The sequence below is a fragment of the Sodiomyces alcalophilus genome (assembly GCF_042370955.1).
Source record: "Sodiomyces alcalophilus JCM 7366 unplaced genomic scaffold ACRALscaffold_6, whole genome shotgun sequence".
NCBI lineage: Eukaryota > Fungi > Ascomycota > Sordariomycetes > Glomerellales > Plectosphaerellaceae > Sodiomyces > Sodiomyces alcalophilus.
In genome coordinates, this window is record NW_027263537.1 from 64,913 (window position 1) to 80,664 (window position 15,752).

The 15,752-nt window shown below is 52.6% G+C and overlaps 5 protein-coding genes across 5 annotated transcripts; 3 read left to right on the forward strand and 2 right to left on the reverse strand.

Moving 5' to 3' along the window:
* Positions 1 to 1,718: 1,718 nt before the first annotated feature.
* Positions 1,719 to 2,969, forward strand: ACRALDRAFT_2043015 (uncharacterized protein; the record flags this gene model as incomplete). The annotated part of the gene is made up of 3 exons (XM_071021307.1): positions 1,719 to 2,505; positions 2,569 to 2,826; positions 2,887 to 2,969. The coding sequence occupies 3 exons, from the start codon at positions 1,719 to 1,721 to the stop codon at positions 2,967 to 2,969; spliced, it is 1,128 nt and encodes a 375-aa protein (XP_070872899.1).
* Positions 2,970 to 5,932: 2,963 nt separating this feature from the next.
* On the reverse strand, positions 5,933 to 7,682 carry ACRALDRAFT_1081144 (uncharacterized protein). The gene is made up of 4 exons (XM_071019108.1): positions 7,477 to 7,682; positions 7,343 to 7,395; positions 7,145 to 7,218; positions 5,933 to 7,060 (listed from the first exon to the last, which is right to left on the reverse strand). Exons 1-4 carry the CDS (start codon positions 7,526 to 7,528, stop codon positions 6,715 to 6,717), a joined length of 525 nt encoding a protein of 174 aa, XP_070872900.1. The 5' UTR covers positions 7,529 to 7,682; the 3' UTR covers positions 5,933 to 6,714.
* Positions 7,683 to 8,402: 720 nt separating this feature from the next.
* On the forward strand, positions 8,403 to 10,925 carry ACRALDRAFT_1062853 (uncharacterized protein). The gene is made up of 3 exons (XM_071016679.1): positions 8,403 to 8,718; positions 8,940 to 9,710; positions 9,774 to 10,925. Exons 1-3 carry the CDS (start codon positions 8,572 to 8,574, stop codon positions 10,590 to 10,592), a joined length of 1,737 nt encoding a protein of 578 aa, XP_070872901.1. The 5' UTR covers positions 8,403 to 8,571; the 3' UTR covers positions 10,593 to 10,925.
* A 1,703-nt stretch (positions 10,926 to 12,628) lies between these two features.
* Positions 12,629 to 13,699, forward strand: ACRALDRAFT_2109312 (uncharacterized protein; the record flags this gene model as incomplete). The annotated part of the gene is made up of 1 exon (XM_071023413.1): positions 12,629 to 13,699. One exon carries the CDS (start codon positions 12,629 to 12,631, stop codon positions 13,697 to 13,699), a length of 1,071 nt encoding a protein of 356 aa, XP_070872902.1.
* A 263-nt stretch (positions 13,700 to 13,962) lies between these two features.
* On the reverse strand, positions 13,963 to 15,650 carry ACRALDRAFT_2088520 (carbohydrate-binding module family 48 protein; the record flags this gene model as incomplete). Its single annotated transcript, XM_071022519.1, has 3 exons — positions 13,963 to 13,995; positions 14,059 to 14,626; positions 14,878 to 15,650. Coding segments are annotated over 3 exons (1,374 nt in total), but the record flags the coding sequence as incomplete, so codon positions are not given.
* Between the last annotated feature and the right edge of the window lie 102 nt (positions 15,651 to 15,752).

Consider the following 15,752-nt stretch of genomic DNA (forward strand, 5'->3'; position numbering starts at 1 on the left):
AAAACAGCATCAGCGTAACCTCCCCGCTTGACCGAGACCTGACTCTACAAGCTCGCAAGCTAGTCCCCATTCTGGGTGTAGTATATCTTGGCATGCCTTGACGCATGACACTCGAGGGAGCCTCTATGTGATCGGCGTCCAGGTAGTCTGTACTATGGCTGTCTGTCGGGTTTTACTACATTATTGCCCTACCCTAGCCAATCTGCTGCTTTTTCTCATCTCGTCTTTCTACGGCGGGCACACCCTCAACCATCCCGCTAGTTGAACACCAGTTCTTGTCCTTGATGTAACCTTCTATTCTGCCTTTTTCTTTTCACTCTGAACTCGAGGCTTCATCCCTATCTAGACTCGGATGTCATGAATGGATCCCCGTAACACCCTTACCTGTCCCCCCCTGAACCCGATCGTCCTCCCACGTTCTCGTTTAGATCGATTGACTCCGCTCTACTAACGCCTGTAGGGCGATCGATCTCTTTCCTATTACTCGTCGTGTCCATTCATTCATTTTCACTCAAGGCGCGACATCGACCTTCATTTCGCACTCATCGTCCAACAATCCATCAAAAAGCGTCTGCATACTCTACGCTACTTGGCCGTTCGGTTGTTCTCAGCAAGGCAGTCTCGAGGAGGCCTTGCTCCCCTACTGTTACACCAGGCATCTCCGTCTCCGTCGCGCCTTGTTGACACCAACCTTTCGTGTCGCGGAGATCCTACTGAACGCCGCCTCGGTGCCGACGACACCGACGAACTCAACGGCAGGCGGTCCTTATCCGCCGAAGCAGAAGCGGGAGCACTCGCGCGGAACCTTCATGCGCCCGCCCACCTCGACCGAGCTTGACTTTGCGAGAGGATTTGTTAAGTCGCTCATATCGTCATCCCTCCTCCCCGCCTTATATCGCAAACCAAGGATCCCATAGTCTTCTCCCTCCGCGCATCGTCGACCTCCTTTCCCATACGCTACCGGCCTCAATCCGCCGGGTGCCCAGACGTGTGTATATAAGGCTTTGGGCTGACTTACGGTCGTTGGTTCGTCGCCTGGGAATACTACGCAGGGCCCTTCTGGTTATGCTAGTCTTCCCAACTTGAACGCCTCCTGGGGTATTCCTGGTTTCAAGCCGGACATTCGCTTGACAACTCACTTTGGGCCATCATTTACTCAACCTGAAAAAGTCCCGACCTGCCCTTCCGCAAGGCAAGTACAACGGCTTTTAAGCGTTCTCTGTCTTTTTTGTCCATCAACAAATCTTCACGGGCCGGCAGCCAGACTAAGGGCGCTGGTCGCTACTCATCTGGGGTCTTCACCACGGCAGGGGCACACGGATACACCCCAGGTCCAGGTCTGCCAGGGCGGATTCCGTTCTACGGGCAGAATTTTTTTCGCATTCCCTCGTTTGTTTGCTTGCACCATCACCGAGATTCTGTTCGACTTGGATAGGGACTGCGATTACTGCCCTGCCCTGCTCACTCCCCGTTTTGTTGGCTGTCTCATCTCACTCTATCCGACGCCTGCTGCCGCGCTCGCCGGGTCGAAATCAACTATTCCTGGAGTCGCCTTTTCGACACTGGTGCGACAAGAGTCAAATCCAGAATCTTACTACTGCGCGCCGGTGCCGTACTCTTTCCCAACAGTATTCTAGGTATCAAACCCACTTGGACAAGACAGCTGTCACAAGTACCCTCGCTGTCACAGGCCGCAAACGAGGAGGACGGTCTGTGGCATGGAGGATCCTAATCGCCTTCGAAGGCAGAATGAACCGCCCATGCACCCCACTTCTAACCCGAGATATGTGCAAGATCCTTCGCAGGGACGTCGTTCAATGCCCGTCGGGTCGTCCGATCGCTACAACCGGCCCGCGCCGGTCAACACACCACCCTCTCATGGGCGAGGGGTTGGGGGAGCGGGTAGCTACAGCACGTACAACTATCCCGAGCAAGTAACGGGGTCCTTCGCCACCACCATGGCGGCGGCTAACTCAATGCACTATCAGTCGGGATATGGGCAGGACGGTCGGCAGAATCCGGGCTTTGCGGGTTACAACACAATGCCCATGGGCTACGAGAATTTGGCGGGTGCGACAGGTTCCGTTTACGATGCGCAAGCGCAGTTCCAACGGCAACCTGCAGGCGCACACATATTGCCAACCGACGTACAAGCATCGTATTTCCCCAATGACCCGAGCACCAGCACACCCGGCCCTTCAAACATTTCGCACACACAGTCAGCCACGGCCACCCCCACAGGATATCAGTCATCATCGCAGTTGCAAAGTTACTCGACGACCAACATGTCAGGAGTGGGCGGCATATCCCAGCCGACACCAAACGCGGATGTGTCGGTGGAGGAGCAAGAATACCCAGTGTCAGGGGGGTTGGAGGAGAAATGGATCGAATACCAGACAGCCTTGCGGGGTGTGTTCCAGAACATCCGTGCCGGCGCCTTGGAGTCCGCCAGCCAGTCCCTTCTGGATGTTTCCAATTGGCTGCTGTCGCAGGTCCAAGACCTAGGTGAGTGACGCGGCTGGTGGGTGCTAGATGGCAGACTGACTGAACTGACGGGAGGAGTTACAGGGCTGTGCCAGGACGATCCGAAGCTACACCAAGATAGAATCAAGCTTTGGGAGAACTTCAACCACGCATGGTTGGCGCTCTTTCAGGCCCAAAAGGACACGATGCAGTCCGGGCGGTTTCTGCAACGGCCACAGAGTCTCGTCACAGAAGAGGGCTTGGAAAAGATGGGCAGGGAGCTTATTCGGCTGTGCGATGGTATTGAGCGCCATGGTCTTGTGGACTACCATTATGGCGTCTGGGAAGAGCGAATCCTTGATGGTACGTCGACTCTTGAATCGGACATCCTGGGAGGGCCAAAAGCTGACCTTACCTACCTAGTTATCCAAGAATGTTTGGACCTGGTCCAATCCACCGACGAGAGCGGTACCGGGCCACACGCTAATCCTGGCGGAAGCGGCTGATTTTCCTTAATTGATGACGCCATGCTAGGTTGTTTAGATGCCGCGAAGCAAAGAGAGAACGCGCGGGAAAAGAAAAGAAAAGAAAAAGAGTTGAGGCCAAAAGTTGTCACGGGTGCTTGGCAGCTACCACGGACTGTTTTGACCTTGGCCTGTATAGATTTGTTCTGCACACGGGCTTATGGTCAGATGACGGGCTTGGTTCTCGATATCCATGCCTGTGAAAATGACTCTACTTAATTCTGGAGTTCGGATAAGATAGGATGCCATACGGGCAAGCAGGAGTTGGCCGGGTGAGCTTTCTCTTCTCATTTCCCCCATGTCGGAAAAGAAAACGGTCTTGTCTCTTTTTGTTGGATTTTTTTGTTGCAATGGCTGGCATCTGGAGCCCAACGTGGGTTACCTCGATTCGCTTTTCTTTCCTCTCCCTCTTGCACTTTGCATGTGGAAGCTTGGTGTCTTCCCTACGCGTCCCATGATATCCATGACACGTGTGTCGGACATTAGCCACATCCACACCAGACTTCCAGCATTTCCTGTACTATATTACCTCTTGTGCGCTCTTGAAACCTTACTATTTGGTGCTGGGGTAGACACAAACGTGTCTGAGACAAACTGGGACAACGGGAAGAAATGGTGGAACCTGGGAACTATAATGGGCATGAATTATAGCATGGTAGAGAGAAAGGTAGGGGCGGTCAGGACAGACGTTATTGTGCCGCTAGTTGGGAGTGGATAGGTCTTCTCGAGTTCGTGAGGCCGCTTATGGATTCAGGGTAGTTCGCCTTGGCGGCCCTCTGCCATGGGGACGGACTGAGGACACTGGTGAGATGACGCGTCCTCTGGAAAGGTCTTGCTTCTGCTCACGAGTGCTTGAGACTCGGCCCTCGCCCAGTTTGTATTACTGATGATATGATTTTGTTTTCTGTTCTTCTTTCTTCACCTACGAAAGGGGAGGCATTGCCGTTTGGATGGCTTGATGGATAGACGGACTGGTTATTTCATGATAGACTGACTAGCTATGGTCCAACGGGTGTGCTTTTACTCTGTACTTTATATTTATTTTTGATTGCAGCTGAGGCACGACGAATAGAAGAAACGAGGAAAGGAACGAGCAAACAAACAGGCTGCTTAGTGCTCGAGTGAATCTGCCGTGCATGGCTCCGGGCTGGGGGTTTCACGCGGTTTGAGGAGTTGAAGTTGCTACTTAGTAGACGAAAAGGTCCAAGAGCTTTAAGCTCAACACCTCGAAGCCTTCGTGGAACTGGTGAGGTCCTGTCGCAAAGGCTTCGAAGCGTTGCGCTATAAGAGCTTTCTGCCCTTTCGAGTACTCCAACTACCTATAGAGACTGAAGGACCGGGCCGAGCTCTAACACCGGGAAACCGCCTGTTAGTTGTGTTTGTTTGAGAGAAGTGTTCGGGCGACGTATAAAGGAAAGAAAAAGACGGTCAACGTCAATTGTTAGAATGCTCTGCGCGACCCAGCCTGTCACCGCCAGTGCGTCTGTTGCGTACCCGTGCTGTATAAATACCCCGGTCGTGGGCGCTGCTGAGCTGCCAGGGCACCATTTGCGAGTCTCGTTTCGTAAGAACGACGGATACAGTGGGTGTAGCTTGTTGTCAGGATTCAGGTGCCGCAGTTGCATGTAATTTTCGTCATGGACCTTGGCCGGTTACCCCAGCGTCGATCGCCAGGGACTCCTATTCAATTCAGGCGGCGATCATTCCTTGGCGATAGCTTCAACCAACACCCCGGTTACTGCAAAGTACCTCTATGTACACTGCAAGTTGTGACCTGTCATTTTGGGCAGGTGAGACTTTGAGACTTTATTGTCACTTACAGCTTTTCCATTGGCTCCCTCTCTCTCACACCACATAAGGTTCAGCAGCGCCGGGGTCTCGGTATAGTCCAGGATGTTCCAACGCGCAATGAAGTACGACGCCTCAAGACAGGCCGAGCCCTGGCCTTTGTTGGTTCGATATGTGCTCAAATTCAATGTGTTGTGCGGGAATCCAAGGTAGCCAGCCCACTGACGATTTAATCTGCAGTATTAGCCACCCGAGACATGAAGATCATGCAGCAATACCTACCACGTACGTTCCCAGCCCTCCCGCCTTTACCCTGTTAGTATGGTGAGCAAAAGAAAGAAAGGTCTAATGTAGCTCTCAGCTTGCGGTTCGACTGAGTACCTATTCTTCGCGCCGCCTGTCACGCGTATCGCAACGTCAGTGCACCAGCCGATGTATTTGTCTTCATGGGGGAATTAGACTGGCGCATGTATCTACGGCATATAGGCACATCATCAGTAACCTCAATCTGCTTCTGACTCATCCAAGCGCACCGTGCGGCCATCTTGAAGCGCAGCTACAACTCTGGCATAGGCACAGGTAGACAGCCGATTGCTCTTTGACGGCTTCGGTCACACAATGACAGTCTTCTTTTGGCGGCCCCGCGTTACAGCCTCGTCCCGTCCTGTCCCAGGAGCTATACCGGTACTCAGAGAAAATATACCTGTCGAAGCGTGTACGCTCTTTGTTGGTGTCCTCATCAGCTTTCTCCTCTGGGTTCTTTTTGCCCCTCGTCCTATTGTCCCTTCACAATCCTATTCCTCGCCATTTCCTCGTTTTTATAATCGATCCAGCCAGACATACATGTATGTCCACGGCACCAGGGCAGGCCTACGCCTTACAAACGAACTGGACATTGAGTGGAGACCTACCTCTAGCACATCCAGATCTTTCGGCAGTCGACTGGGATCCAGCCCCTTACCTACTGACGGATTGACCTCGTCCCTTCGCGGCAGATCTGTTTAGATCAGCTGGCCCGTGTCTCGATAGCTAGGCGCGGCGGATGAGACAAGGATCGGTCTATCATTGCTAGTTGGGTACTTCAGGGCCTGTTTAGACACCTGTTTAGACAACAGGTTTCACTTCTCCGTATTATGCTGATCTACTGCGTCAACAAATAACGTCTCGGAATTCTCTAGGTCGCAGTACGTGGTAGGACGTGCAGTTTTGCCTTCCAAAAGAGAAACCCACTCTAGAGTGTGTGTTGGAATATTTAGCATGTCTGGGGCACGGACAGAATAGGCCAGACAGTTGAGCCAGACGTGAGAGATGTAGTCAACTTGCTATAGTTCTGACAGCTTTGCACCCCTTCAATCATCATGTCTTAGGATTCCGGGCATCTTTGCCGACCATTACCGTCTATTGCAGCCAAGTGCTACAAGTCCGAACTAATAAGCTCGTACCTATCTTGACCTCTGATAGTGCGCGCAAAGGTCCTCCCATGGCAGCTGATAAGATGAGGAAGTGGATGGGCTTCCTTCCACAAGGCAATTCCTTTTGCAAGCTGTTAGCCACACAAGGCACAACTGGATGGAAAAGGGAACCAAGAGTTTCTTCATTGGGCGACAAGCTGCTGTGCCACTATTAGTACAGGGCCATTCCATTCGCCCTACTTTGTGTGTTAGTTATTGGTTGTATAATAGCATGCCCGACCATGGAGAGCAGCAGGACAAGAAGAATGATCGGAAGCACGTAATTCTAGACTAGGACGTAGTCTATACTTCTCCCCCCTTTCACCGTTTCCGCTGCCCCAGGGTATTCTATTACAGCACAAGAAGGAAGCTTCCCCTTGTTCTCATCGTTGTCGTTTCTTGTCCGTAAACATCAGTAGTTGTCATGTCTCGTGATGCGACCGCTTCGCTTATCGGGTCGTTTTCCTTTACTGTGCTCTAGTCGGGGACTAGAACTGATCCAAGGTCATGCTCATGCTGACATCCGTACTCTCGACCATCTTGGTAAACTCCTCGAAGCTGATGCGCCCGTCCTTGTCGAGGTCCGCTTCCATGATGGTCTTGTCGACAATTTGTTGCAACTGCTGATCTTTGAGGTTGCTGCCCACCATCATCTTGAGCACGATAAAAAGCTCCCCGTTGCTGATGTAGCCATCACGGTCGATATCGTAGACCTTGAAGGCGAAGCGGAGCTTCTGTTCCTTATTGCCCTTGGAGGAAAATGCGCTTAGGCCCGAGACGAATTCTTGGAAATCGACATTACCTCCGCCGTCTTCATCGAATATGGCAATCATCCTATTGTTGTCGAGGAGGGTAGAAGTTAGCCGGCATGTTGTGTCGGTGATAGACTGAGATAAGACGACGACAGCTGTGTTCTACCTTGTCGCTAGTGGGTTGGTCGCAATCTGGGGCAGGCTAAGGAACTCCTCGCGTTCGATGGTACCGGAGTTATCCTGTGAGATGAGCTGTCAGCATTCTATGCTTTACCTAGATTCCGGCGGAAGATAGAAAGGTAGATAAAGAACCCCAAGGTGCAGCAGTGGAAAGAAAAAGGGTTCTCGAGCGGAAGGAACATGCCTTGTCAAGCTTCATAAATCGTTTCCTAAGCCGCTCAACTTCGTCTCTATCGACTGAAGGCACCCGTCAGTATCTAGCTGAAACCAAGCGAGACGGTTGTATTTCGATTCTTCAGAAGCGGGGGAGGGGCTCACAGTTGGACCCCTGGACGATGTTGTCCAGCACGGCGCTGGTGGTGTTTCCCATATTTGATAAACGAAAGTAATTGTATGGCCTGAAAGCAATCGTACGTATGCAATAATAGGTCTGCCTGCCTTTTATGCGAATTGATGGATCGTCTTTTGGAATGCGATGAGGTTTCTGTCGAGATTTGGAGCCTTACGGAGCACTTCGATGCTCTACTAAGTACGAAGTAGGTATGCAGTACGAAGTACAAAGACCCAGTACCGCGTCTCGAGTTGGCAGCTCGTCTGATGATTGGTCATATGGCAGAACGTCAGTGTGCACAGACCACTCTCCTCTCATCCATAGGTAGGTAACTAGCCCTGGTGTGCCTTGTACGAACGAATACCTTGCTCGAAAATTACACTTAAATATAGAAGGGTCAAGGTCACCATGCAAGGGAAAGATATAGGCCTTGTTATATACCTAGGTAGGTAGGTAATTATCGTTCAAAATTATTTATCGTGTCACTTCGTCTTGTGGAACGGCACGTAAAAGAAGAGATGCAAGCCATTCTTTGTTACACGAGTCGCATTCTGAGAGTCTGAGATAATAACACGTGGAAAGATCCGCATGGTTTCAATCCATAAAGTAGCCGTCATTACCATTTGAAGACTTGGGAAATGGTGTTCAAGATCAACAGACATTGAGGTCGCCTTGATATTGCAGCATCTGTCACGTGAGCAGTTTGTCTTTTCCAAGCCTCTTTGGGTTAAGTCCAAGCGTACAATTGCAGCGAACCAGGCAGGAGGGAAAAGTGGTCCGCGAGACAGGGAAGTACCTCTCCACTGATATACAGCGTAAAAGTACACGTCGCCGCCAACGAAGACCTCCAAGGCAGCAGCTTTTGCGGACAGGGGGACGGCAAAAATTCTTCGCGCGGCAAAACATCCTCAACGTCACCTCATCGCCCAGCGACAAAACGACCATCAAAACATCACCAACAACGACCCTTTTTATCGGAAAAAAATGCAAAAGTGAGTGTCGCAAACCATTGTGTATGACCTGAGCCATTTTTTTTGCGGTTCTTCCGCTGGCTTTCCGCCGTTCTGCCATCCCTCACCGCCATGTCGACCCGAAAAGTTCGAGTCAAAAAACTCAACGTCAAAACGCCCCTCCCAGTTCTCAGGGAGGACGATATCGATCCAAGTGAATATGAGTCTTTGACAACAGAGTCACAAATTGCGACCGGCGTTGAGGCTGCCGAGGAAACCGTGAGTCACCCTACCTGCCTTTGCACGACTCTGATATCACGAGTATCATCACGTGATCATATTCATGAGTGGACCCACCCGGGCGACGCTTCACCGAAGCCCCCTTTTCCCATAGCACTGGAACCCCCCCTGATCCCCCGAACAGCGTGAGAACACCCGCGCCTCGTTCGCAGTTCCAAACATGAGTGCCGTCGCCGTGACTGACACAGTCTGCTCCATAGGAATACCACTTGCAATCGATCCTGAAGGAGTCGGGAACTAGCAATGACCAGGAAATTCCCGTGCCACCTCCGGAGGAGAGCAAGATCAACTATGATCAGCTCTATCCTCTTCAGTTCCAGAAGCCCAATGCATACATCCGCTTCTCGCAGACGGTGGAAGAATGTATTTCAGTATCCTTTGACATGACAACAGAGGACGACGAGTTTCTCAAGAAATACAATAGCACAAGGAAAGGTGCAGCCCAACTGTCTGAGGATGACTTCGAAAGGATCATGGAGGTCTTTGAAGAGACCGCTGGGGAACATGCCCCCTTTGCGTCAATAGACAACACTGTTGTCGGTTATGACATGATGGTACCCTCACTAAATCAGCTTGGGTCGGCCAAGATTATGTCCCACACCAAGCAGATTTATGAGTATTGGAAAACTCGTCGCCAGGAGCAAGGAAACAAGCCGCTCCAACCCACTCTGAAATTCGAGACTCACCAGGAAACGGACGATACGGACCCGTACGTCTGCTTTCGGCGCCGCGAGGCCCGCCAAACCCGGAAGACCAGGCAGCGTGACGTGCAGAGCACCGAGAAGCTCAAGCGTTTGCGCAGGGAGCTAGAAGATGGCCGCCAGCTGATCATTCTGTCCCACGAGCGGGAGATGCTCAAGCGCGATTTCCTCCACCTCGAGCGCATGATCTTTGAGCAGCGTGCCAAAGTAAGGGGAATGAAGATTAAGCTGGGTATCAAGGGAGACGACGACGACCTCTTCAATACCAGGGTATGTCCTGTCCGAACCGTCACTTGTAACATCGTGCCGCTGATGCTGATGAATCGTGTGCAGCCCCAGAGAAGGAAGATGGCCGAAGCTCCCACCATTGCTCGTCCCACCGCGGGCGCCATGCGTGTGGCTTCTCGACCAGATGGTCGCTCGATGGAGGCAGACCTTGTTCAATTGGCAGACAGGTTGGCTGCAAAGGATAACGAACTGCGCGCCGATGTCGAGCAGAAGGTCCAGACCCATCGCAAGTGGAACCACAACCACATTGATCTTACCCGCGATCCCTTGTCTCCGGCCAAGGAGCAAGGCATGGAACTTAGCTTCCGGCCAGCCAAGACACAATATTTGATGACACCTCCGGCGTCGACCTCTTCAGATTCGGAGGCCATGGACTTGGATGAAGAACCCGCTCCAATGTCCGAAAGACGTGAAATTCCCGTCTTCCGGTTCACGGCTGGCGCCGGCGGTGGAGGTAGTGTGAGCGGCGGTTATGATACGCCGTCAACTAAACAGCCGGCTTTCCGAAGACGCATCGGCCGGTTGAACCGGTTGTGGATCGATCGGCGTGGCATAACAACACCCCCTCGGGATGATGCGATCTCCGATCGATGGAAATATGACGACGACGATGACGATGACCAGCCAGTGTATGAGATCGATCCCTTCGATACTAGGGCGCTCAAGTTCAGAGCGACCATTCCCCTGTCGCCATATATCTTTCCGCGGAGGCATGTCGGGCAGGAGGGTATGATAAACGGGCATCTTGTAGGAGGCAGGCCAAGTCTCCCACAGCCGCCACACCCATCTGCCCCACTCGCTCAACCCCAGCCGGGCCCACAAGGTGTTTCTGGCTTGACTCAACGAGGCCGAGCCGCGTCTTGAAATCACCATTAATTTTTGACTCTTTCCAGGCAGTGTCGCTTGCTGTCGCGAACACTGGCGCTGGTAAGAGGTGTGTACAGTTAGTTGTCGTGTTCGTATATACCCATGGTTTTCTGGGGGCTTTCGGATGGTGTTCGGAGGAATTGCCTAGTCAAGGACCAGGTCGGTCGGCAGGCTGGTTGGCAAAGGTCCAAGAGGCGCGGCGTTCAGGATTGTCCCCATGTAACGAGTATCGGTTGGTAGCATGCATTATGAGCTGGAGTTGGTGGCATGCCGCTTTGAGACAAAGATAGGTGCTTCAAAGGCGAATAATTGACAACTAAGTTAACGCCCCTTGGTCTTTGTGCTGTGTTAGTTGTGCGTTTGTCGTGGTCTTCACTCGGATATGGAAGCATCTCGAGGGGTAATCAAAGGTGCACACAACGCAGGAGCGCGGTTGAATGTACTGGCATGTCCCAAAAGAAGCATATAATAAATAGCCCGGAGACCAAAAATGAATGTTGATATGATAGCGGCGGTGACGTATTATGTATCAGCTGGGCATGCGCAATACAGGTCGGATCGCATTCGGCAGGGCTGGCTTATGAGTTGGCATCATGCCTAGTAGCATACATTAATTAGTAGGTGTTCCTTCTGGGTATCCTTGGTCATCAAGTTTGCATCAACGGACCTTGCGTGTAGTTTGAAAGGTGTTAAGTTACCAAGGCCTGACACCCAGACCAGTAAAGGTATACCAGCAATGTCGCACCTGGTGGTTGGCGTTGCGTTGCCATGTGCAGCTTCACCAAGCGGCAGAGTTTCCGTTGGGATGCCGAGCTACGCCAACAAGGCGCAGCAACAGTTGACAAGTGCCCATTCCGTCTCAGCGAAGCAATCTTGCACAAGCTCCCCTGTAGAGTTGACAGGGACGAAGAGTTCCATACGCTGGAGTGCCCGTTTCAATATGCGTTATCTCCAGTGGCAAAGTTCGCGCAGCATGGCAAATGCGAAATATTAGTTGTGGGATAGTTGTGGGAAGCGCCAGGTCCTCGAGGATGCGCCGGGCTGCAGTACTCGAATATAGCGGTAGTCGAGACTAGCCGCCTGTGGTCCTCTGCAAAAGCAAGCGGCTTCTAAACAGGGCGAGATAGGTAAACATAGGTAGTTATAGAAATTTGTGCTCTCTGTTGGTGTAGTTGGATAACGGCGCAAGAAGCTCCGAGTACGCGAGGGGACCACTTAGATCGTCAGTAGAAGGCTGGCGGCCGGATGCAGCGGGTGGGCTGCAAGGTGAAAATGTAATCCAAGGGGTTCAAATAAGCCAAATAGTGAGGGAAAAAGCCCGCACTGAAATAGAGGCAGCGGAGAGTTGGTGATGGGGCAGGGCATAAAGACCAAGAAGTAGAAATTGAGTTAGTGCAAGTGGTGGTTGTCGTGAGTGGGTTATGCCTAGTGGGGAGCTACAAACCATAAGACCCGAACACCCACCCTTTGGTGTGTGTATGAAGAATACATACAAGGGCATAGGTTCGGGCACGGACCACCTTGGCTTCTAAGGGTAGAGGTGGGGTTCGTAACATCGTGCCTTACCAGGATAAAATACGTGGGCATAACGACTCCACAAAAGTGACGAACATTTCTAACTTTGAACGCCTCTGTTTTGGTGGGGTAATGTTAAGAGTTCCTCGAAATTTCTGCTTAGTAACGACTTGCCCCCTCCTCTCCCGCTTCTAATACTTACTCAGTATGGCGACTAAATTGCTTCAGACATTCAGTTCAGTCCATCATATAGAAGGACGCTAGAAAATCAACCAAACCATTCGATAATATCACAACTTACCGTCGTTCATCCTGATCTCGGTTATATATAAGAACAGGACTTCTTTCGCCCGTCGTTCCGCACCAGTCGACGCCCACCTTGACTAGGGCGGTTAACTGAACTTCGCATCCTACATGAGCTCAGGCGTTCTGTCATCTGGCCCATCAAAATATAATTCCGAGAAAAGTCGAACTTGAAGTCATACCCGTCAACCAGGCAAAGCATTTGATTAGCTGCCATGTCCCCAAACCAGCCGAGATGGAGTGGAGGTCTTCTAGCCCTGGGTTGTGAAGGGTCTGCCAACAAACTCGGCATCGGTGTAATCCACCACTCCCCAACAGGTGAGGTCACGATCCTCTCCAACGTCCGAAACACCTTTGTTTCGCCGCCCGGAACCGGATTCCTCCCCAAGGACACAGCGAAGCATCACCGTGTGCACTTCGTTTCCCTCGCCACTCGCGCCCTCGCCGAAGCCGGTGCGTCCCCTTCGGACCTGGCCTGCATCTGCTTCACCCAGGGTCCCGGCATGGGCGCCCCCCTCACCTCCGTGGCCATCGCTGCCCGCACCCTCTCGCTTCTCTGGGACATACCTCTCGTGGGAGTGAATCACTGCGTCGGGCACATAGAGATGGGCCGCGCTATAACGGGCGCTGCCAACCCGGTCGTCCTGTACGTCAGCGGCGGTAACTCCCAGGTCATTGCCTACGCGGAGCGCCGCTACCGCATTTTCGGTGAAACCCTGGACATTGCCGTCGGAAACTGTTTGGACCGTTTCGCCCGCACTTTGGAGATCAGCAACGACCCCGCCCCGGGGTACAACATTGAGCAGCTCGCCAAGAAGGGCGGCTCCCGTCTCCTTGATCTTCCCTACACCGTCAAGGGCATGGACTGTTCCTTCTCCGGCATCCTCGCCAGCGCCGATGTTCTGGCATCACAGATGAAGGCCGCGAGGGCCAAGGGAGAGGAGACGTTCACTGAAGCGGACCTGTGTTTCAGTTTGCAGGAGACGGTTTTCGCCATGCTCGTCGAGATCACTGAGCGCGCCATGGCCCACGTCGGCAGTAACCAAGTGCTTATCGTCGGTGGTGTCGGGTGCAACGAAAGACTGCAGGAGATGATGGGAGCCATGGCCAAGGAGCGCGGTGGCAGCGTCTACGCCACTGACGAGCGTTTCTGTATCGACAACGGTATCATGATCGCCCATGCCGGCTTGCTGGCCTATGAGACAGGTTTCCAAACACCGATGGAGGAGAGCCAATGTACCCAGCGTTTTAGGACGGATGAGGTATATATCAAATGGAGAGATTGATTGGATAACTGTATCCATCGATGGCCTAAGTCAAGGAACAATGGCCATGCCTAGCCACACGGCATGAGGCTCTATATGATTATCATAACCCAGCGCTTATCTGATGCTGCTGCCACCCAATCGTGCGGGGCCGGGTTCCCTCTGCCGTAACGGACATGACAAGGAAGAATTCCCGAAGCCACCGTTTTAAAGCTCATTCCCAGAATCGTAAATAACCCTGCCAGCACCAAACACCATACCACCAGAAGTCATCTCTCAGATGGCGACGTTGGTTTGTAGATAATCGTCGTAACATACTAATTCGCCGAATGTTAGTGGCTTGCGTCTCCTCAAGGCAGGGCGAGCGGTTCTGTACATACCTTGTTTTTATAACGAGTTGTGGCTGACACTGCCAACATACTGTCCTTGATGCTGCTAGTGGCAAGATGATTCAGGACAGTGTGATTAGGTGGCATGTTTAGCACGCTATTATCGTCTTTCATAAGGACGGCAGCGTTCAGGATCGGCTTGCTGAGGAACCCTGGTAAACTAGGAGGTGCCGGTAGCTTTTCAATGGCTGTCACCGCATATTGATAAGCTGGTGAGTCCTCGGCTTGGTCAAGGTCGACGAGATATTTCGGAACTTGATGGAAGTATTGGCTAGCTGAGGGAACAGACCTGCCCCTCGGCAACGGTTTCCCCTGGTCCCCCTCCTGCGACGCAGACGACTTCGAATCCGCCTGTCCCACTGCTTGGCCGGGCGTAGCTTCCCTCTGGGGCCGCAGATCGTCTGCGCTAACTTCAATGTAATTGACAAGATTGTTACCGAAGTCGACTGTCGTTGGTAGATCAGGAGACGTCTGCATGATACCATCGACGAGGAAGCGCACATGGTGAGTGCCCGGAAGAATGTGCACAGTACCGGCGAAGACGCCTGGCTTCCCTTCCCTGTAAAAGAACGAATTGTTTAGCCATGGCTAGCACCTTTCTTGATGAGGTTGAAGAGCGGGCAGATGATGGATTTCGCGTGGAAAAATGAGGAGCTAATGGCAGTGGGTAACTTGTGAGCTCGAATGGGTCGCCAGTGCATGAGACGCCGAGGCTAGGCTTCGCTTTGCTAGAAAATTCAAGGTTGCATAGACGCAGACGGCCAAGATCTAGCACTGGAGAGACGGCAAGAGACTGTAAATACAACTTACACGGGATGCAGGCGTTGCTTGCGGTTCCATTGGAAAATGGTGCCCGTGACGTAAATCTTGTCGCCTCCGCGGCGCCACTCGAGCCGCGTCGGCACAGTGGGCCTGGTTTTATCGACATTGAGTTCCTGTCCATCTTCCTCATCTACTGTGGCATTGCTCAAGCCCGAGGACTTGCGTGTCATGCCATCCGAGTCGAGAGCCTCCACGTCGACCACTGGTTCGATACCGGCAGCATCTGACGGGGGTATGATGGGTGATCCGGGAGTATGGACCTCCTCCTCGATAGGGAGCGGCAATCGTGGCGGTCGCGTGAGGTAGGACATGTCGCTGATACTGTTCTGTGACGCCAGGCCTACCTCCACAGGGTGAACGTGAATGGATCCGTGTGACCGAAATGACGAAGACTCGGTATGGGATATGGGGACATTTACGGGCTTGCTTGGCTCATCGCGACTGGTCTGCTGCTCCTCGGACGGTTGAGACTGTGGTGTGGACGAAGAGTTGCTGTTGCCGTTGTTGCCGTGGTGGGGCGTGTTATAGTGTGAGCTCGAGGACGGGGAGGAGTTTTCGATGTTGGGAATCGGAATGGACTGAAGTGATCTGGGGCCTTTGGCAACCGTGGACCCTTGGGCCTGATGTAGGGAGGCTTCGGGAGGGGCGGCGACGCGCTCGGCGGTACGAGGTGGGATGATATGTTTGGATTCCCGTTTGGAATGCTTGGGTGAATCGTTGGTTTGGGAAAAAGCCGACGAATATTGGCTTGACTGGGGCGAGGCAGGAGTCGCAGGCTTGGTCGACGACGAGGGGTTATTGCCCATCTTGCCCAATGCTTCTTCCCTCGTGTACCACAGGACGGTTGGGGGGGGGGGGGGGGG